The sequence below is a fragment of the Podarcis vaucheri genome (genome assembly GCF_965113315.1).
Source record: "Podarcis vaucheri genome assembly, chromosome: 14".
Taxonomy (NCBI): Eukaryota; Metazoa; Chordata; class Lepidosauria; order Squamata; family Lacertidae; genus Podarcis; species Podarcis vaucheri.
Window position 1 is genome coordinate 35,607,187 of NC_138752.1, and position 22,081 is coordinate 35,629,267.

The 22,081-nt window shown below is 46.7% G+C and overlaps 1 protein-coding gene across 1 annotated transcript in view; it reads right to left on the reverse strand.

Annotated features, from left to right (window-relative positions):
* WDR90 (WD repeat domain 90) overlaps positions 1-22,081 on the reverse strand; it is a 44,887-nt gene that overhangs the window by 10,453 nt on the left and 12,353 nt on the right. The window contains exons 13-34 of the mRNA XM_082199033.1: positions 21,295-21,440; positions 19,784-19,841; positions 18,499-18,617; positions 17,918-18,079; positions 17,306-17,436; positions 16,291-16,407; positions 15,110-15,345; positions 13,384-13,523; positions 12,312-12,442; positions 11,336-11,466; positions 10,304-10,465; positions 8,493-8,621; positions 6,914-7,047; positions 6,755-6,792; positions 5,466-5,597; positions 4,223-4,405; positions 3,848-3,948; positions 3,398-3,500; positions 2,596-2,717; positions 2,042-2,201; positions 1,276-1,466; positions 157-325 (exon numbers count right to left, since the gene is read on the reverse strand). Of these exons, the coding sequence (XP_082055159.1) occupies positions 157-325; positions 1,276-1,466; positions 2,042-2,201; positions 2,596-2,717; positions 3,398-3,500; positions 3,848-3,948; positions 4,223-4,405; positions 5,466-5,597; positions 6,755-6,792; positions 6,914-7,047; positions 8,493-8,621; positions 10,304-10,465; positions 11,336-11,466; positions 12,312-12,442; positions 13,384-13,523; positions 15,110-15,345; positions 16,291-16,407; positions 17,306-17,436; positions 17,918-18,079; positions 18,499-18,617; positions 19,784-19,841; positions 21,295-21,440 (2,995 nt within the window). The remainder of the gene's footprint in view (positions 1-156; positions 326-1,275; positions 1,467-2,041; positions 2,202-2,595; positions 2,718-3,397; positions 3,501-3,847; positions 3,949-4,222; positions 4,406-5,465; positions 5,598-6,754; positions 6,793-6,913; positions 7,048-8,492; positions 8,622-10,303; positions 10,466-11,335; positions 11,467-12,311; positions 12,443-13,383; positions 13,524-15,109; positions 15,346-16,290; positions 16,408-17,305; positions 17,437-17,917; positions 18,080-18,498; positions 18,618-19,783; positions 19,842-21,294; positions 21,441-22,081) is intronic.

Here is a 22,081-nt window from a genome sequence, read left to right on the forward strand (position 1 = left end):
GGGTTTCAGATAGGACACATTCCCAGCTGTCTGAAGATGCCAGGGATTGACCCGAGACCTGCATGCGAAGAAGAAGATGCTCTGCCAATGAGCCATGCCCCTCCCCTGCTTCCCCTGAAAGCTTGGTTGTGTGAAGACAGCTGCCCAAAGACTCACCAATCTCCCCCTCAACAGCTTCCCATGTCATGAAACAACGATTCGTCTGCATGTCCCACGCACAGATCTGTCCCGTGCTGGTCCCAGTGTACAGAAGGCAGCCGGCACTGTAGCACAATGAGGTCAGCTCCACTGGACCAATTGCATCAGGGACAGGGACTCTGTGAACCTGAAGTCAGAAGAAAAGTAGTGTCAGCTGGTGCCTTTGGAGCTGTTTATGTCCCCCACTGTCAGCCTTGAGGCTGAACTCCTAACCTTTTGACTCTACTCCTTTTCTGGGTCTCAAAAACATGGGTAGGGCACCTGTTGCTGCCCAAGGGCCAGATTCTCTTGTGGGTAAACATCTGGGGACCACATGTCATGAAGGGCCTGAGGCAAAAGTGGGTGGAGCAGCTATCCCAAACCTTGCAGTAGACTACTTCCTGCACACATTCATTCACACACACACACCCTTTCTATCCTCCATCTAGGTAAGCAAGAGGCATTATCAAAGTTCAAGGACACATTCCAGTCAGTGAAGGATGTGGGCTTTGGAGGGTTTGTGTGGTCAAGGGAGAGTCCTGAGGGCCAGATTAGGAAGGCCACATTTGGTGTCCTTGCCTGAGGTGCCCCACTGTCAGGATGCTGTCAGCGGTTCCCAGCTGGTTGCCCAGGAAAGTATAAAGACAAGGAAAAGTTTATTCCAGCTCTTTTTTATTTCAATCTTTACAGAGAGAGGCTATAGAACAAAGCCTCTTGGATAATGGTGCTGTACTGAGTGAATCTCCACCCCCCCCATCTCTCCCACTTCCTCATTTGTCATCCTCCTTGAGCTCTTTGCTCTCCTACTTTTAAGGCTTGCCGGGTTCTGGGAGATGGAGGGTCTGGAATGCTTTCTAATGGCAACGTGTCAGCCAGGTTTTGCTCTGGTTCTCCCAGGATTTCCCAACTTCTCCCCTCATCTGCCTCTGAGCTGCGACCTCCCTCAAACTCCTGTTGTAAATCTATACTGTCTTCCTCTTCCTCCTCCCTGGAAGGGTCAGGATGGGGGGGGGGACCAGTCTCCACCATTCCTCCTCTGCCCAGTCCCTGACACCCACCCCTGCTGTGAAACACCAGAGTGTGACGCTGGTGAAGTACCTTGAGGCTAATGTCAGCTCCCTGTTGCTCCATTAGCCAGAAGGTCACCACTCCCTTCCCCACGCAGGCAAGGTGTCCCGCAGAAAGCGGACTAAAAGCGATTTCGTGGACTGGCTCCGAGACGCGAGTGGATGACATCAGCTCGTAAGTGTGGACGTTCCATAAGGCAATGACTCTGTCAATGTAGTCCCCTGGGAACCATAGAGTACGCATTTCAGTGTGCAAAAACACATCAAAATGAACAAACCCCTGAACAATAAAAGCCAAGATGCTGTTCAAACCATTCCAGCCTCACTTTAAAAAAACTCCAATGAAGGTGTGTCCACCTACTTCCAAGGTAGCCCATTCCACTGTCAAGCAGCTCAGGGAATGTTTAGTTGTGATTCCTGGGTTCCAGAGTTGGACTAGATGCCCCTTGGGATCCCTTCTAAACCTACAATTCTATACCTGGAGAGTCCAAGGATTGAACCTGGGACCTTCTGCATGCAAGGCAAGGAACCTGGGACCTTCTGCATGCAGCTGTGCTGTGGCCCCTTTCCATTTCTGGCCTTTCTTTAAGGTGCCGCAGTAATTGTGGCAGCAGCTTGGTGCAGATTAAGTCATCTGCAGTGTGCAAATCCAGTATTTTTATAAACATGATTAACGGGCCAATTTTATTTCAGTCTCATGTAGGAGATTTTCCTTTTTCTCTGGGAGAAAAATTCCAGGTCTTTCAACATGAAAAGCTCTCCCAATGCCCTGTGTGCTCTTCTCTGCTTATGCCCACCTAGAGTAGCAAGGAGGCAGTCATCCCGAGAGTACGCCATGGCTTGGACTTGGGTCTCATGATGGAACAGAACCTTTTGGCAGGATCCATCCTGGACATTCCAGATGCGAATTTGGCAGCGAGACTCTCCACGACCCTGACCAGAGGCAGAAGCAAGGGCCTGCGGGGATATTCGTTCGTTCGTTTTATTAGTTAGCACTTTTCTTATCCTGCCCTTCTACTGACCTAGAGTGCAATCTGGGCAGCCAACAATACAAATCACTAAAGCAGCAGCAGAGCAAAGTGGCAGCCTGCTTTGTGTCAGGGGCATGAACAAATACCCAAACGGCAGACCAAAAGCTAAACACAGCCTAAGGCTCAGCGAAATGCTTGGCAAGCACATTCTTCCTCCTCCCGTCAGTGAGGAGAAAAGGGAGCACAGCATTCATTGCCCACTGGCTGTTCAGAAGCGCTGTGCCTGTCGCCAGAAGTACCCACTGCATTAGAAGGAAAGCAGGTGGCTTGTGCTAGCCAGGCTACCCAGATGTTCTTAATGGAAACAGGAATGTTTGTACCTGAGCATCGTGGCTAACAGCTAATGTTGAAATCTCTTCAGGGTGACCAAGCCAATGCTTCTGGAATCCAGAGTGCAGGTCTTCGACAATGAGCAGACAGCCACAGCTGTAGGCGAAGAAACCTAAGGAGAGAGAAGAGATTGCATTCAGTGCTTGGAATTCTGCATGCAAAGGATGGGCAAAGCCACAAACCACCAAATGCAGTCAAGTTGGAAGTAGAAGCCTGCCTGGATCCACCATGTGAAAAAGCAAGCACCCTCTGAGCAGGCTTTTACCTTCCAGTATCTCATCAGCCAATTATTGCGTCTCCCATGCTTCCAGAGAGTAATAGAATTATAGAGTTGGAAGGGACCACGAGGGATGTCTAGTCTAAACTCCTGCGATGCAGGAATCTTTTGCCCAACATGGGGCTCAGGCCCACGACCCTGAGATTAAGAGTCTCGTGCTCTACCAACTGAGCTAGAGGAGATAAGCCAAGGGAGGTAAAAGAAGGAAGACGCCTGCTGCTGAGAGACCTCTCCTTCTCTATCAACAAGGGCAAACCTCTTCCTCTCTCCTGGGATGTCAAGAGACAGCTTTCACAACAGAGCATGGCTGATGGGATGAGCAACTAGACTCTAAGACCAACTGATTTCAGATGTTTTGCATTCCAGCCCTGAACATACTACATCATTTCAATAGAACTGATTTTCTTAAAATGCATTTCTGACAAAGATGCCAGCTGGTTTGGTCGTCCAGCTGAAGGTTTGGGTACAGAAGATTTACAGATTTTGGAATCTCAATTCGCAAAAGCAGACTATACCTGTATCTGGATTCCAGACCATATTTCCCCGGCCATTCCCATTGTAGCCAATGACTGCTTTTAGTTTCAGGCCCTCGTTACTAGTTAGAGCAGAGGAGAATACCTAGAAGACAAAGACGCACAGCTTCAGCATAACTTGAGAAGAGATTCCAGACATGTCTCTCACACTGCCTAGAGAAAACTTGACCATGTGCAAAAGGGGCTCTCAGAAGCACTGAGACTCTTATTTTGCTCAGAAGCCATTTCATCAAGTCTTGAGACCAGACTAGTATCGCTCTGAACACCATCTGCTGGGATTTTCAAATGGGGGGAATCCTGTTGAACTGGGGTCTTGCTTGTAGACTTCCCATGGGCATATTGCTGACCACTGTGAGAACAGGATGCTGACCCTAGATAGGCTTTTGGTATGATTCAACAAGATTTTTATGTTTACAACAGGCCATTTCTTACCTTCTGGGGTGCCGATGTTTTGAAACGAGGGGTAAAGTGCCTGTAACAGTCTGGGCAGGTGTTGTTTTGCGGTTTGGATCCTTTGCTTTCCTTTCTGCTTTCTAGCACGCAAGAGAGAGCGATTGGAAAGTATCATTTAGCACAGAGTTTATGACAGCATTATTTAAGAGCCACTGTTATATAGAATTTTAGCATGTTCCCCAATAAATTATTATTTGCGAGCTGTGAAAATTGGTTTCAATACTTTGCAAACTTGGGAAACGGATGAAGCATACAATCAAACTGGATGTAGTAACATACATATGGATAAAAAGCAAGGATCTGCTATCTTAAGAAGAAGAAAAATTTGCAAAGCCCCTGTACATGTTGACTTACCATTCCCTGCATGGCTATAGGGTCTTGGACAAGGCTGAATGACTTCAGGTTTCACAGCCAGAGAGTCTTCACTAGGAACAGTGCCCTTCAACGCAAGAACTAACCGGACTTTATCCTCATTAACAGCCTCTCTGTGGCTGCCTTTCTGATATGCTTCCTTCTCTTCTTCAGATTCAGAAGTATCTGAAAGAGAGGAAACAGGGGAGAGTGACTGAAAGAAGAGCAACAGCCCCTTGTTGTACATCAGCTTCTGGAGTATAGCAATGGAACTGAAACACTTTAGCTTCAGTTCTTTCATTTAGGTACTCCAAAATACAAAGCCCCCTGAGAACCATGCCTGGAACAGAGACCAGGCCAGTTCTGCAGGGCAGGTCCCATGAATTTTAACTTACACCAAGTGTGCTAAGGATGAAAGTGCCAGAAAGCAATGGCTACTTCCAGCCTTCTGCCTGAACAGAGAAGGAAGTAGATTGATGTTTTTTCATCCAGTTTGGTTAGAGTGCTGTTCACAGCAAGCGGTAAGGGGGAGGGTCATATCTCAGTGGTCAAGAATCTGCTTTGAACCCAGAAGGTCGTAGGTTCAGTTCCCAGCAGCTCCAGGTAGGGCTGGCGATGCCCCCCGCCCAGAAACCCTGGAGAATCGCTGTCAGTCAGTGCCTACAATACTGAACTAGATGGTCTGACTCAGCATAAGGCAGCGTCCTGTATTTGGATAACTTTTCAGTGTTTGTTTTATGGGATGCAATTGAAAATCCTTACCCCAAACAAATGGAATGTTCACCTAGGTCTACTCGGAGTAGGCTACTTGAAATTAATGACATTACTAACTTTGATTTATTAATACAGTGGTACCTCAGGTTAAGTACTTAATTCATTCTGGAGGTCCGTTCTTAACCTGAAACTGTTCTTAACCTGAAGCACCACTTTAGTTAATGGGGCCTCCTGCTGCCGCCGCGCCACAGGAGCAAAATTTCTGTTCTCATCCTGAAGCAAAGTTCTTAACCTGAGGTACTATTTCTGGGTTAGCGGAGTCTGTAACCTGAAGCATATGGAACCTGAAGCATATGTAACCCGAGGTACCACTGTAATAGTAAAAGTTACCTGGATACAACCCACTTTGATTAAGCATGGAAGGGAATGAAAATAGCAAGTGACAGACAACAATGGGGATGGGGTTCAGGGCGCCTGAAGGATTTTAAGGGGCTGACAAAGATTTGCTTCATTTGAAGTGCTCTCTGCTCACCGCAATGCCCCAGTGGATGGATGGAGCTGAGCTCCAGACAAGGTGGGGACACAATGGTAGGCCGAGGAACCACCTGGCGGGGGATATCATTAGCCCCGGGCGTCAAATCATGTGACCTTTCCAGATTGGCTTCTGTGGATAAAGAACAGAAAGGGGGGGGGGGAGAGAATGAGAGGCAGGGTGGTTTAATGGTTAAAGTGCTCAACTGGCACCAGGGAGATGCAGGTAAAACATTCCACAGTCATGAAGTTTACTGCGTGACCTTGGACCAGTCATTCTCTTGTCAGCCTAGCCTAACTCCCAGGGCTGAGAGGATATAAAGGAGTGGGGGAAGACAAAACCTTGAACTGACCGGAGAAAGGATAAGATACAAATATAATGAACAGAAGTAACACCTTTGTCACCTCTTTTGATGGTTGTAGTTGTCAGCAGCTCTAATGTCTGTTAGGGTTAATCTGAAAATGGTTATGTCCCAATTTTTAATTTTTTAACCCCCCCCCCGTCAAAGCAGGAAACTTCCTGAATTTTAAAGGTCATAGTTATTAGCCCGAACAATTTTTACTGGTCCCTCTGCCCCATATATCAGCCATTTGGTCCATAAAAGGAAATAGCCTTAACCATCCCTCTATGCTCTGCTCACCTGGAAAATCTCTCTACTTGCCAAAGACAACCAGGAAAATGTCTGTCTACAAATCTGTGTCAAAGACATACACAGACAGTAATAGATGCAATGGCAGAGCTCTTTAGAGACTACTATACTGATGAACACCCAATCCAAACCCCTGATGATCTCTCCCAGCGGCTGCATGTAGATGTTGAAAAGCATGGGGGAGAGGACAGAACCCTGAGGCACCCCACAAATGAGGGCCTAGGGGTCTGAACACTCATCCCCCCCCCACCACTTTCTGGACGCGGCCCACAAAGAAGGAACAGAGCCACTGTATAACAGTGCCCCCAGCTCCCAGCCCCTCTAGACGGTCCAGAAGGATGTTATGGTCGATGGTATCAAAAGCCGCTGAGAGATCCAGCAGAACTAGGAAACAGCTCTCACCTTTGTTCCTAGCCTGCTGGAGATCATCGACCAGTGCAACCAAGGCAGTTTCAGTCCCATGATGAGGCCTTAAATCCCGGTCTGGAAGGGATCCAAATGGTCCGCTTCTTCCAGGCATGCCTGGAGTTGTTCAGCAACCACTCGCTCAATCACCCAGCGAAGTAATGATAGCTATTTCATTGTAAGACAGCTGTGGGATTTTGCAAGTAGCATAACTCAGCAACAAATGCAGACTTACCAACTCTGTTAGAATCTGAGGACTCGGAGGAATCGATTCTGGAATGGTAACAAGTCCAGAGTTTAAAAGACGGGGAAATGAAAATGCAGATGTAAATATGCAGGCACCTATCATATTTCCAAAGACAATTGCTTTAGTGAGGAAACATTGGGCTCTTACTCATCCTTGAAGGACTCCTCTGCAAACACACCTAGGAAATCCCAGAGGAAGATGGCATCTCCAACACTGATGACTTGCCTTTGGTCAGGGGTGAACCTCACCTGCTGTATTGGCTCAGAATGGCCAATAAACACCTGGAGAAAGAAAAGCAAAAGCAGATTGTCCTTTGTCAGCCACAGCCTCTTGGAACTGCATTGCAGAGCATGTAAAGACAGGGGGATCCAAATTATTATAGTTATACCATGCAGACTAGTGGTTAGAGTGTTGGACTAGGATCAGGGGAGAGCAGAGTTGAAATCTCCAGTCAAACATGAAACTCCTCTGGGTTACTTAGGATTTCAATATTTCATTTTCAGGGGTGTTTACAATGGCAGCTTCAGTAAATATATTAGTGCATATATTTCTGGCAGCTCTATCCTTTTGTTGTTGTTAGCAATCTTGATTAGATGTAATTATTTCCAAACAATAAGTGAAATGAATAAATGAGAACTTATATGCTGAGGGCTCAAATCCTAAGCATGCACAATAGGTAATATGTCGCACTGAACATAGTGGGACTTACTCCTAAGTAAACATGCATGTGACTGTGCTACAGAGCAACGGCACTGCAAGCCACTAAAAATATAGATGCAAATTTTAATCATCACAGAAGACAAGCCTACAAGCAATTCAAACTACAAGAAAGAAGATTCCACCTAAACATTAGGAAGAACTTCCTGACAGTAAGAGCTGTTCGACAGTGGAATTTGCTGCCAAGGAGTGTGGTGGAGTCTCCTTCTTTGGAGGTCTTTAAGCAGAGGCTTGACAACCATATGTCAGGAGTGCTCTGATGGTGTTTCCTGCTTGGCAGGGGGTTGGACTCGATGGCCCTTGTGGTCTCTTCCAACTCTATGATTCTATGATTCTATGATTCTAAGCCAACTAATTTTTCTATCCAAATCACACCTGGTATGTTTTTTAATTATAAATTTGCACCCCATCTCAGATCATTCCAAATCACTTCCTTTTCAACTGATTTATACTACGTTTTTCATCAGTCTGCTCCAAATCAATTCAACTCCCCTCCAGTTTCCCCCACTAATTTACTCCCCAAATCATCTCTAGAGAAAGTCATCCTATCTTAATTTATTCCCTCAGATTAATTTCTTATTCAGTAATCAATGTATCCACTGTATTCAGAAACATAACATGCAGAATGAAGTGGGGGGTTTTCTCAACAATTGACCATTGCAATATATTCTTATATCCTTGCTTCAGGATTCCAGTCAACCATTCTATTCTCTCCTCACAATTTCCCCTTTTTTCCTTTTCCAAGTGAGGTTCAACACCCAATGTCTGCTACACATTTTCACCTCTCCTTAATCAGTTTCAGGGAGTTTCGCACCTCTTGGGTGTTGTAGTTGTTCGCCGAAAGATATTCCCCCAAGCACAATGATGGTTCTCCCCCGTTTGTTTCTCTGTGGCCCTGTTCTGACTCCATTTCATCACTTGAATGCTTTACTATGCTGTTCACTGTACAATCTACCCTGAACACTGACAACTGAAGGGGAAAAGACTGCCCCGTTGTTGAGTATAGTACCTGAGAGTTGACATCAAATCTCATGCCATAATCCCACACCTTGAGGACTCTATCGCCAGCTGTCAAAAGAAACCGGGCATCGGAGCTGAAGGCCAACGAAGAACAAGACTGCTTGTGCACTTGTGGGACCTGCAATCAAGACAAACCACCCCCAATATTGAACCCGTCTGTTTCCACCAAAAAGACAAATACACTGAGAACAGACACAAAGAAAAGAATGTTTGTTAAAGAAATAGGAAGTAATCAAATAAGCGGAGTTATCAACCCCGCGAAGAGATTTGTTTAAAAGAGAACCATATCTAGTGTCAACATATCAATGCTTTAATCTCCTAGCTACTGCCCCCACTATTACGGTCCCCATGGAAAACTGGGTGGGGTCCCGGGTAGCATTGGCAATGGACGCTACCATTTCAGAAATCTTGTGTGTGTGTTTTTGGACTGAGCCATTATGTGGTTGCTCTACCAAGCCATCCAACCAAACCTAGCAGAGAAGGCTGCCCTAAGGAAGAGTGACTGCAGGCTCCTGAGTAGGTTTTAGGTCAAAGTCTGAGCAGTGCTCTGACACATCTTTGAGAAGCGCATCTCTATCAGTCAGGATGACAGACCCACTCAGGAGGGCTGCTACAAAGGCATCCACTGCTGCGACTAAGGGACGCGGGTGGCTAACACGGGTGGCGCTGTGGGTTAAACCACAGAGCCTAAGACTTGCCAATCAGAAGGTCGGCTGTTCGAATCCCCGTGACGGGGTGAGCTCCTGTTGCTCGGTCCCTGCTCCTGCCAACCTAGCAGTTCAAAAGCATGTCAAAGTGCAAGTAGATAAATAGGTACCACTCCGGCGGGAAGGTAAACAGCGTTTCCGTGTGCTGCTCTAGTTTGCCAGAAGCAGCTTAGTCATGCTGGCCACATGACCCGGAAGCTGTACGCCGGCTCCCTCAGCCAGTGAAGCGAGATGAGCGCCGCAACCCCAGAGTCGTCCGCGACTGGACCTAATGGCCAGGGGTCCCTTTACCTTTACTATGGCTTGCTGATCAAAAGAATAAAATCTTTGTGCAAAGCCATTAGATTATTTGGCTATGTCTAGCGCATTCTGACTTTGAAAGATAAAAGGGAAAGGAACTGCGCACTGAGAAGATTTTGGTTCATGAAACACGGAGGGTCTTTCAAGAGGCTGCAGTAGACAGATCCTTTGAGACTAGTTGGAGACCCAAGGATAAGATTACATTGAAGAGGAATGGTACGAAATCAGCATCATTAAAGAGTCCGGTATTGGAATCATGATTTATGTGGCCTCATTCCATTTCTCAAGATCTGAGAAGAAGAGTCCTGCTCTGGAGCTGGTTTTGATTGCTCAGCTGCCCACTGAGCACGGGGCCTATTTCTGGGCTACATTAAGCTGCTGGGAACCAAACGAGGACAGAGATTCATTTCCCTCTTCTTCAGAGGAGTGGTGTCTGATCAGGATGATTAAGCTGAGTGGCCTTTGCTCATTTCTTTGCCATCACTATGTCTACAGCATGTTTCATTTTCGGGTACCAGCTCCTTAGAAATGTCAGCCAGGAGAGTATCTTTTGTTTCTTTGAATAAAGAATGTCTCCATAATAAACTAAGGGAATAGGGAGCACTAGCTTGATCAACTGAGAAACTTCAAGAGATACAAATAAATTGGCATCTGGCAATAATTTAGTAATTTCAGAATGACACAATCCCTCGGATTTTCACTGCAGAGGCAAATGCACAAGGAAGAAACACCCTGAAAACTGTGTGTGAGCCCAACCTCAGAACACAAAGAAGTGACCACAGGAGTCGCTTACCACTCTGATCAAGCGTCCAGACTTGGCATCAATCACCAGAACCTTTTGCGAGCATGTTGCCACCCACAGGTGGTCCAGAGGGAAAGGGGCAAAGCAGAGTCTCTCAGCCATGTCCAGAACAGTGCTGTCCAAATCCAAAATGCTCATATCTACTCTCAGCAGCTGCCAGGCAGAACAAATAATAATAATAATAATAATAATAATAATAATAATAATAATAATGATGATGATGATGTCCCATTTCTTGAAGCAAATGTTTCTGCACCAAAACAGAAGACGAGGAATATTTATAAAGAGAACACTCAGGCCTGGTCTATACATACAGCACAATTAAGTGAAGTGGACTGTACAACATCATAAGGCATGAGATGCACTATTTATCAATAAAGGAGCAGGGGCCAACCTTAGTAATACAACCCTCATGTCACTTTACCAAAGTCAAGTTAAGCAGGGTGCTGGGCTTTTGGAAAGAAGGTGCGAGAGCTCTCTGGCAGGGTCTTAGAGCCTTCCTGTCTCCTTCCCAAAGCTGGGCAAGCACTAACCAAGCTTTGAAAACGATGAAGGAGGACTCTAGGACCCTGTCATAGCCATTACACCTCCTTCCTGAAGCAAGTGCTTTCTAGGCTTTGGGAAAGAGATGGGAAGGTGCTCCCTTGACCCCTTCGACCTGTACGGGGAAACCAGTCACGCTGTCCTAAATCCACCTGTGCAAGAAGGGATCCTGGCCAATCAGGATCAAACAAATGTTTGTCAGGAGAGAACGGCAGCACTATGTAGTGACAACGGTGGACAGGAATAGCCCCCACGTTTATAAAACAAACTGAAGGGGATGTGCATATTACCCTGCTATTACTGCAGCCCAGCAGATGTAGCTAAGGGCCACCCTGACTGAGAATAGGCCAGCATTTCAGGTGCTCCCTGGGTTTAGACAAAAAACCCTGCCAACTTTCCCACTCTGTAACTGTGAGGGTTACATGTTTCTGGAAGCTTCTTTCCTGAGGAACAGCGAGTGGTTGGAAGGTGTCAAGTTACCTCGTCTAAGGAATAAGCATCCATGAGAGTCACGATGTATTTGGAAGGTCCCACAAAGGCCAAGAGATGTCCATCGCCGCTGACAGAGAGAGCATCAGGACCGAGGTCAGCATCTTGTGAGGTGACATTTGCTGAATAAAAGGTAGATATTTAGTATGAGAGGTTATTTGTTTTATTAAATCAGTGTATTTCTACCCCACCTTTCCATGCAAGGAGCTCAAGGTGGCGTGCAAGGCTTCACACACCCCGCCTTCATTTTATTCCCATAACAACCCTGTTAGGGTGGGACTCAGTGATGGGCCCAAAGTTACCCAGTGACTCATGGCAGGGAGGGTATTTGAACCCTGGTCTCTTGGGTCCTAGTTGAGCACTCTAACCACCATACCAAGAAAGCAGAAGGAAAGAACCATCAAGTCACACCAAAATCATAATGCAGCACGACTTCACAAACCATGAGGGCCAGACTGAAGATCCCCTTTCCTGTCAATGGCCACATTCCCTTGGGGGTAATTTGTTGGCAGCAGCACACCAGTGGTGGCAGAACCAGACCCAAAAGTGGGGGGGGGGGCAGCCCTTTTCATGGAAGCCTTTCCCAAATGAGGAAATAAAAATGGAAAATGAACTTTGGCAAAAGAAACGCAAGCAAAGGCTCTTGCTGGTGGTGGAGCACCACTTAGTTAATAGCCGTTGTGGGGACAGGAATGCAAGAGAAAGGAAGCAAAGAGCAGGGTGCTTTAATGGGCACTAGTACAATTAATTGGTCTTAAGAACAACTATTTAAGAATTGTTGCCTGAGTTTGCTTGCTTCCTCTTCCCTCCCTATTCCCTTTTTCTTTTGTGCCATGTTGAAAGAGTGCAGACAGGAACTGTCCTGTTTTAATTGATGGTATACAAGCTGCTCTGGGACCTACTGAAGCTGAAGGGCAGAGTACAAATGCTCTAAGTAAATATATTAACAAACAAACAAAAACCTTACCTAGTACTCTGATAACGTGGCTTTTCTGGATGGCAGAGTTATAAAGAGCCAGGGTCCCATGGCTGCAGGAACTGTACATGAAATTGCCGTCTGGGGAGAAGGTCAGGCCTGTGATTGACCCACGGTGCTGCCTGCAAAGTACCAAAAAGAATGAAAGAAAGCAGAACGGGGAACCGAAAATTAAGATGGCAATCAAACTAGTTCATACATTGATCCTTAATGAGGCGGCACACATGTCAGGGCCATAACACTTCAGATGGCAGCAATGAGCTCACATGATGGAGTTAAAGAAACATATGGAGGGCAAGACTATCAGTCGCTATTAGCCACAGTGGCTAGGTTCTACCTGCATTGATAGCAGCAGTATGCCATTTGCTTGGAATCTCAAGTAGGGAGAACACTGTTGAACTGTAGGCATTTAGTTGGCCATTGTGAGAAAACAGTGCTGGACTTAATAAACCATTTGTCTGATCCAGAAGGACTCTTCTTACAGAATGTTCCTCCATTAAAAACCAAAACCTTTTGTATAGAAAACAAGAAGGATTCCAGCCTAGCCTTCTCTCCAACAGGCAGGTTTTCTATATGGAGGAATATATATTTTTTATAATGGAGGTGTGTCCCACCATTTGATTTCTCCCCCCTACACTCTAAGTGGTACAGCCCATACAGAGCTTTTACCATTTCACTGGTCAGAACCAGGTCCATGTCAACAAGAAGCCTGCCTGCTCTCCTAGACCTCACCCCCACCCTGCACTTTTAGCCTCTTTTCCAGCTTCTCACAACATCAGAACTGGAACAGAGAACTCCAAAGTCTGCAAGAAGCTAATATCTACACAAGATAATGTTGAGCTCCCACATTTCTGTTCCTCTTGAAAGAACATCCAACGGAGTTGTATCCAATGCTACTCAGAGTAAACCCACTGAAATGAATGGAGATTAGTAACAGGTTTGTTAATTTCAACGGCTCTTCTTTGAGTAGATGCAACCCACTGCCCTCAACTTTCATCATTTTGGATTGACACATGGAAGAACGGTCAGGATGCAACTTTGAAAGTATATATTGAAAACATACTTGTGTTCCTCAAGGAGTTTTGAGGCAGCCAGACTGATGGTCCTCACGACACCAGTATCAAAACCGCAAGCAAAGATAAATTGCGAGGGGTGGAAAGAGACGGCACACGGTGTTTCGTCAGAGGCAGTGAATTCATAGAGCTATAGGGGGCAGAGGATCATGCTGATCAGACACAAGACGGGCTGGCAATAACAAGCTGCCAAAGTCTTAGGCCTCATTCTCACTACACATTTAAAGCACTATGATACCACTTTAAACAGCCACGGCTTCCCCTAAAGAATCCTGGGAAGTGTAGTTTGCAAAGGGTGTTGAGAGTTGTTAGGAGACCCCCTACTCTCCTCACAGAGCCACAATACCCAGAGTGGTATATTAACCAATCCGTCTACCCAGGGAAACCTGAGAGCTGTAGCTCTGTGATGGGAATAGGGGTCTCCTAAGAACTCAGAGGAGCCTTAACAAAACTACAGCTCCCAGGATTCTTTGAGTGAAGCCATGACTGTAATACTTTCTTGTTTCAATAGGCTTCTGGGAATTTACTATTTTTATTTTACTATTTTTAGGAAGGAGCCGTTGCTGTGCTGTTTTTATTGTAAGGATTTGTATGTGATCTTCTATCTGTATATATTTGAATTCTACTAATGGTTCATTGTTTTTTTAATGAGCATTTTTTTAGCTGTTTAAATTTTAGTTGTAAGTAGCCTTGAGTCCTATCAGGGGGAAAGCCAGGATATCAATAATAATAATAATAATGCGATATCACAGTGCCTTACATTTATAGATCAGATGTTGCCTTAACCTCAAATCTCAGCTCAATGTCACACGAGCAGATAGGCCTGAACCCAACGAAACAACCAACGGGAGATACCGTATTTTTCGTTCTATAGGACGCACATTTTCCCCTCCAAAAATTAAGGGGAAATGTGTGTGCGTCCTATAGAGCGAATGCAGGCTGCGCCGCTAAGCCCAAAGCCAGAACAGGAAGACGGAGCACTGCGGAGCGCTCCCTCTCGCTGCTCTAGCTTGGGGACGGCTGCGCGCAAACCTCTCCAGGGCAGCAGGGTGCCTTCACCTCGCTGTCCTGCAGAAGCTAGCAAGGCTGTTCCCAAGCCAGAACAGTGAGACGGAGGGCTCCATCTCGCTGCTCTAGCTTGGGGACGGCTGCGCGCAAACCTCTCCAGGGCAGCGAGGTGCCTTCACCTTGCTGTCCTGCAGAAGCTAGCAAGGCTGTTCCCAAGCCAGAACAGTGAGACGGAGGGCTCCGTCTCGCTGCTCTAGCTTGGGGACGGCTGCGCCCAAACCTCTGCAGGGCAGTGGGGTGCTGCGCTCCAAAGGCTTCAGGGATCTTTGAGGCTGGAGGTGGGGGAAAGCAGCGCTTCCCCCCACCGCCAGCCCCACAAGCTCTGGTGAACGCACCTTGTTTTAGAGGGGGAGAACAAGAAAAAAAAATTTCCCTGTTCTCCCCCTCCTATGGTCCGGTGCGTCCTATGGTCCGGTGCATCCAATGGAGCGAAAAATACGGTAACTCACCAATCCAATCCAATAGAAGTATCAGCTATTAAGGAAGGACTGAACTATGGTGGGGGGAGGACTGACATTAGTGCTATCAACTAGACCTAAGATAGTCACGTCCATTGATTTCAACAAGCTGACTCCAAATAGAATTAACGTTCGATATGATCCTCTGAGTCCCTGGTAGACTTTATGAAAAAGGCATTCTTGACATTACCTGCTGCATAGACTCAAGGTTCCAGACGCGAATGGTGTTATCCTGAGAGACAGTCACCAGCTGCTTCTGGGATCTCTCCACAGAGAATGCCAAAACAGAATCCAGATGGGAGCGCATAACGGTGCAATAGTCCTTAGACTGGATGTCCAGGCAACCCACATTCCCAGAGGCAGTTGTGCACAGAACCTTCAGGTTATCTGGGCTGATGCGGACCGAACTCACCGGGCTGTGATGCTCTGCAGGAAGACAAGCCGCCCAATGAAGAGTCTGCAGGTGACATGCTTGCGACTCATTTATGCAAAAACTTATTTCTCACTTTCAGGCAAGAGTGTTTATGCTTGTGAAACCAAAGCGACACCAGCCACAGGTTTGGCAGAATGCGTTTTTTAAAACAACAACAACAACAACAATACCTGGAAGCTCAGAGGCAGCATGCCTCTAAATACCTGTAGCTATGAAACAATAGCAGGAGATGGCTATGGACCATCCTGCTTGCGGGCTACCCAGAGGCCATCTGGTTGGCCACTGTGGAAAACAGGATGTTGGACTAAACAGGCTTCTAGGTAGGCCATGAGAACTCTTCATATGATTAGGGAAGCAAATGGGCACGGATCTTACACAGTTTTTCTAAATTTACATGTAGCCTGTTAACGAGACAATGAAAGATGTCCAGGGTGAATAGGTTACTGGAGCCATGCCTGCAGGGTGAACATGTCACAGGGATTGGTGGTGGAATTGCCACAGAGCTCTGTTTTCTAAAACAGGGGACCATTTATCAGTCCAAGGGCCACATTTCGTTCTGGACAACCTCCCAGAGGCTACATATCACTGGTGGGCAGGGCCAGAGACAAAAGAGGACAGAACAATGGATGTGAATTTTACCTCTGCACAGTAAGGCAGTTTCTGCATGTGTTCTGCTATCTCCTCCATCCAGGCTAGCAACAGGCAACATCAGAATTCTAGGACATATTCCAGCCAGGCAAAAACTCAAAGAGGCTGCAAGGATTGGCCAATGAGGGGTGTGGCTTGGGAAGAGCTCCTGGGGCCCAATGGGAGAGGCTGAGAGGACCACGTGGGCCTGAGGATGTTGACCCTTAGTTTACTACATAGATCTCGTCTTTAGATGTCTCAGTTATACACCTATGCAGATATTGACAGCACGATCCCGAAGCTCTACGCACCTGCCTCCAAGAAGACTTCAGAGAAGTCCAGTGGCCACAGGCGCAGGTAGCCATCTTCAGAGGCTGTGGCACAGAAAGTTGATGAGAGACATATGCTGTTCAGTGCTATCCCAGGACCTGAAAGAACAAAGATCCAGTACACTCTGAAGCACAAGAGCTGGCAGTGAAGGCCCCACACTGTATAGTCAGTTGTAATCTGAGCAAGAAGATTTGGAGCTGGCCCAGATATCCATGTCAGGCATTGTGGGATAATTCTGAAATCCTTTCCGTGCTAGAAGCCTTTAGTGCAACCTTCCACAGCTAGCCAGAAGTAGTAGCTTGTGTAGAGGAACCTAATGATATCTATCCCTCCATCAGCCATTCATTTCTATAGAGCTGGGCAGGAGAATATTGCATGGGTCAGAGCCATATCCCACCACGACACTCTTAAAGGCATCAGAGCCAAGCTGATTTCTGCCACCAACATGTTGCCATTTGAGTGCTAGGAAAATTAAGCAACACCGAAACAGAAATTATTCCTTGAAAGAAGACTGCTCGCTCCTGCCCAATACCTGTGTTACAAACGGATTGTCTCCAGGCTTGTATTTTCTAACCTGGACCCCTCCAGATGTTTTGGACTACAAATCCCATCATCCTTGACCATTTGGCCAAGCTGACTGGGACTGATGGGAGTTTTATTCCAAAACATCTGGAGGGGACCAGGGAAAGGCCAGTTTGGCAAGTTCCCAAGAGGAAAGTTCTGTAGGCAGCTACAGAGAGTTTGGATTTGGATTTGATATCCCGCTTTATCACTACCCTAAGGAGTCTCAAAGTGGCTAACATTCTCCTTTCCCTTCCTCCCCCACAACAAACACTCTGTGGGGTGAGTGGGGCTGAGAGACTTCAGAGAAGTGTGACTGGCCCAAGGTCACCCAGCAGCTGCATGTGGAGGAGCGGAGACGCGAACCCGGTTCACAAGATTACGAGACTACCGCTCTTAACCACTACACCACACAGAGAATCCTATGCAGCCCACCTGAGTTAAAAGTTTGCTTCTCCCGCTGATGAGAGTGCTGCCCTTCCGATGGCAAGAGGCGCCGGGCATTTCTGACAGCGACATTCTTATAGTTGATTTCCAAAACGTGTCCACTCCGGCTGCAAACGAACCTGAGAGGAAAGCAGCAAGGTCACTCAGCAGCAACATCATTCTAGGACCAAAAGCAATTATAAGACTTTTAGGGGTGCCAGCTTTAAATCAGTAGGTCAAGCAACAAAAGTTGTAGCTGATTAAATCTACGGCTGGCAATTTAATTAAACCGGAAGAGAGTTAAGGGAGCGCCTGCTTATTTCACATATACTGTATTTCTGAGAGAGACGTCATGTAGCTTAGTCTATGTTTTCTGGAATGCTTGATTTGAACTATTAATAGGCTTTGTTGGTGGGAAGAAGTGGATCTACCCAGGGCTCTAGGGAACGAGATCATCCCTGACTTGCCCAACTCTAATTAGCTGAGGGTCCTGGAAGCATGAAGGTATGATCTTGTTACCAGGTATGGAAAACAGTATAGAAACCCAGAAGCCTGTCTTGCAGTTATCCGCTTTTTTCAAAAGCATTCACCAAGGAGCAATAAAGTAGAGCAGCTTCTTACAGTGTCCGGTCTTGTGGCTCTCGCTGGGTGGAATGGCCTGCTTCAAAGTCCAAGTCCGTGAACTCCATGGAACGGTACTCGCCCAAATTTACCGGGCAGGAGCGCAGCACTCCACTCCGGACCCGCCACAGCCTCACGTTGTCCCGGCCACATGACACCATTCTGTTATGAGAAATGCTGGGAGTATGAAACTAGACAGGACTTGTTTTTAAGGTACAAGTCTTGCATCGTGCATTGGCACAGTTGAGGTTCCCACAAGCAAAGGGGTGCCTCTTTCTTTCCTCCTGCGTGATGCTGCTTTTCCTTTTTCAGCCTCTGCTTTGCTGCCCTGGGCTCATTTGGGAGGAAGGGCAGGATACACATGCAATAAAACGGCAACAATAAGCTCCACCCAAAGAGGGTGATAGAGCCTTATCAGCTCGGAGGACCGGAGCTGAAATCCCAATATTTTTGGTTATGGATGCCAGAAGGACGGAATCCAGAATGACGAATGGCAGAGGAAGGGACGCAGCTTATCTTTGGGAGGAAGGGCAGGATACACAGGATGCAATAAAACGGCAACAACAAGCTCCACTCTTTACCTGGTGTCATCAAAAAAGGCAATCTTTAAGGCCTGGATGTCCACATCTGTGTGCGCTTTGGCAAGCATCACCACCTCTCCCCCATGGTTCACCTGAACAGTATTCCACACCACCACCATCTGCAAAGGGAGGAGAGAGAGAGGCAGATGGGTGGGACACAGGAGAGCCAGGCTCATATCCCTCCTCATCCCTAAAAGCTCACCATGTGGACATAGTCAAAGTCAGCACAAACCAAACAAACACATTGCCAAGAGCTTCTGTACAGACCCCAAAGGCAATTCTCCAGCAAGCGTTAAACTAAGGTCTTGACATCTTTCCGCAGGACCTGCAAGACAGAGCTGTTCCACCTGGCCTTTGGTTCGGTCTCAGTCTGACCCTTATGTTTCCCTCCCCTTATGGTTTTGATTTATGGGCTACTATCGAAATGAGGCTGCATTTTAAATTGTATTTCAACCCATATTTTAAATAAACTGGTTTTTGTTTTTTTTGGTTTTGTTTGTCTCCCCCCCCCCAATTATGTTTTATTGTAATTTTATTGGTGTTATTGGTTGGGAAGGTGGGGTATAAATATAAATAAAAATGTATTATTATTATTATTATTATTATTATTATTATTATTATTATTATTATTACTATTATTATTATTATTAGACATTCAGTGGCATTAAAAACACAGCAGCTCAAGGAGCAGACCACTAGCCACACTCTTGGAAGGCCTGTGGCTTGAGCCTGAACACAACTCCAGCAACAATCTCAGAAAACAGGTCAAAGACATAGCCCTTGCAGAAGGGGCACGTATCAGTAGTATAAAGGTAAAGGTAAGGTAAAGGACCCCTGGACGGTTAAGTCCAGCCAAAGGCGACTATGGGGTTGCGGCGTTCATCTCACTTCAGGCCGAGGGAGCTGGCATTTGTCCACAGACAGCTTTCCAGGTCATGTGGTCAGCAGGACTAAACTGATTCTGGTGCAATGGAACACCGTGACAGAATCCAGAGTGCAACTCAGCCTGACATCCACCTGCAACTCACACCAAAGCAGCACTTCCTTGTCATATAATCAATGCAGCACTCTTCTAAGGTACCGAGATTTTTTTTTAAAAAAGAGCAATAGCAGCTCTAGTAAAGTTTCATTTGGATCTCAGTACATTAACAACCAGGTGAATAACTGATCTGGAAAACCTTGCACCCCCTTCTTGCCACAAACTGTGACAGAGCTCACTCGAGAATGTTAGACAGCACAGACCACACCACACCCACTGCAAAGAAAGAAATGCTGATTCACTCACTGTTTTCCCATGTCGGTCCTTCCCAGTGCCACACAGGATACCCCCACTGTAGGAGAAGCTGCAAAAGAATGAGGGGCCAGAGCTCAGCAGCAGAGAACAGTTTTGCACACGGAAAATCTCAGGTTCAATCTCCAGTTAAAGGCATCAGGTAATAGCAAGTGTTGTGGAAAACCTTTGCCTGAACTCCTTGGCAACCTTATGCCCATCAGAGTGGACAGCACTAGCATAAGTGGAGAAGCAGCCTGAGTACTTACTATAAGCCAGATTCCGCTGTTCACTAAAACCCCAGTTTTGACAGCATCAAAACTGGCAGTCTTTCATTTTCTACCTTGCTGCCATGAGTCCTGTGAAGGTGTCATGGACAGGGTGTGTGTGTGTGTGTGTGTGAGAGAGAGAGAGAGAGAGAGAGACCTTAAGAAGGAGTTTGGGGAGTTAGATCTAGACCCTTGGCAGGGTGGGCATAGCAGATTTTGACCAAGAGACATCTGTTGAGATCTGCCCTCCAAAGGAGGCTCAGGAAAACTCTCAGAGGTGCCTTCTGTTATCTTTGTTCCAGACACACACTCCTCAGCTTTACCAGCTGAGATGTCTCCAGTGCCTTCCCAGGAAACAGCTGGGAATACATTTGATGCCAAGCTGGCAACTAGGGCATGGAGATGCCAGTGTGCACAAACCTCACCTAGCCAACCCACTACAGAAGGAGTGCCCTTTTGCCTGCCTAGCCTCAGGGCTCTGGCTGCTTGGCTTGCTAAATGTTGTGCCCTCCTGTCCCTCAAATGGAAGGTGCAAGGGGCTTGTCACTTGTCGGTTCAATATTTTAGAGCGTGCCCAACCATGCCTTTGACCTCCCATGTAACCGCTGGTTCTTGCAACCTGTAACTTGCCTTACGTACCATACTAATCTTAAAATTAAAGCCTTTGGGAGTCAAGAGTTCCAGATCCTCCTTGTAAAGTTAACATATGAGAGTGCTGGAGGTGAAATAGTTAAACAAGTTACCCAATCAGAACCCAGGGGGGTGGAGTCAGAGGGACTATAAAACCAGCTCTGGGAGGGGCGAAAGGGGAGTTCGTTGGGAGTTGGGTGGTTGGTTGGAGTGGGAGTGAATTGGGATAGAGTCTGTGGGGAGGTTGAGTTAGTGTAGCAAAATAAGTTGAGTCAGGAATAGTTAGGGACTAGGAAGACAAGTAAATATCTGAGAGGTGGTTTAATGAGTAAGAGCAGGTAGCGGAAGTTATAGGTCTGGATAGGCACCCCATGATTGTAATAGACCGATACCGTTTATGAAACCACACACCTGTTAAACTGCAATAAATAAACAGAAGTTTATGTTCCAATTTAACCCTGACTGGACTCAGTATTGTACCAGGTAGGGCCTGGGTGGTGGCAGTGAGAAATAAAGTAGTGGCACAGGGATCAATAGACGATGAAACGTCCGGGGACCCTATGTGATTGCCACACTCCTTGGATGCCTCCTTGTGCCCCAGCCTACCCTGCTCCCTCCTGCACTTACCTGAGGCAAGAGATTGATTGCATCCCCGTTTTAAACATGCAGAGGCACCTCCCCGATGGAAAATCCCAAAGACGTATCACGCTCAGTTGCCCTATCTGTGCAGAGGCCAGCAAAGTGCTGTTGCCGTTGAACGCCAATGCCGCCACCTGCAGAAAATTGAGACATTGTGGGAAAAGGTACCCTGTGGCATTAAGCAGAATTGGATTCCTTTCAGGAGAATTATGTGCCTTTTACATAGGAAGGAACTGCCTGTTGCTGCTCCTCTTTCAAACTACACCAAGGAGCTGATCAAAGAGCTGAAAGGTAATCAAATCCTTATTATGGGGGTTTTATTAAACTGGTAACAGAAGCATGAAGGTCTCCAGAGAATGGCTGTTGCTGCTGTAGCCTCAACCACCACCTGCTACTTAGCATTCACATAGAACTGGAAGAGCTTCACCTTCACTTACAAGAGCCCTGTAAGGTAGGCTGGAATTATTATTCCCCACGTTGCAGATGGTGATAGTTAGTGGTGGTGCTAAGGATGAATATGGCTTGCCTAATGCCCATGATAGAATCATAGAATTGCAGTTAGAAGGGGCCACAAGGGTCATCTAGTCCAACCCCCTGCAAAGTAGGAATCTTTCACCCAAGGTGGGGCTTGAACCCACAACCCTAAGATTAAGGGGTCTCGTGATCTACCAGCTGAGCTATCGGTACAAAGGCAAGATTTCAAATGCAGACTTTCTGGTCCCCAGCTTAGTCTCTCAGGGCTCTCTCCCCAGGGAACATCACCCGGTGCCAACAA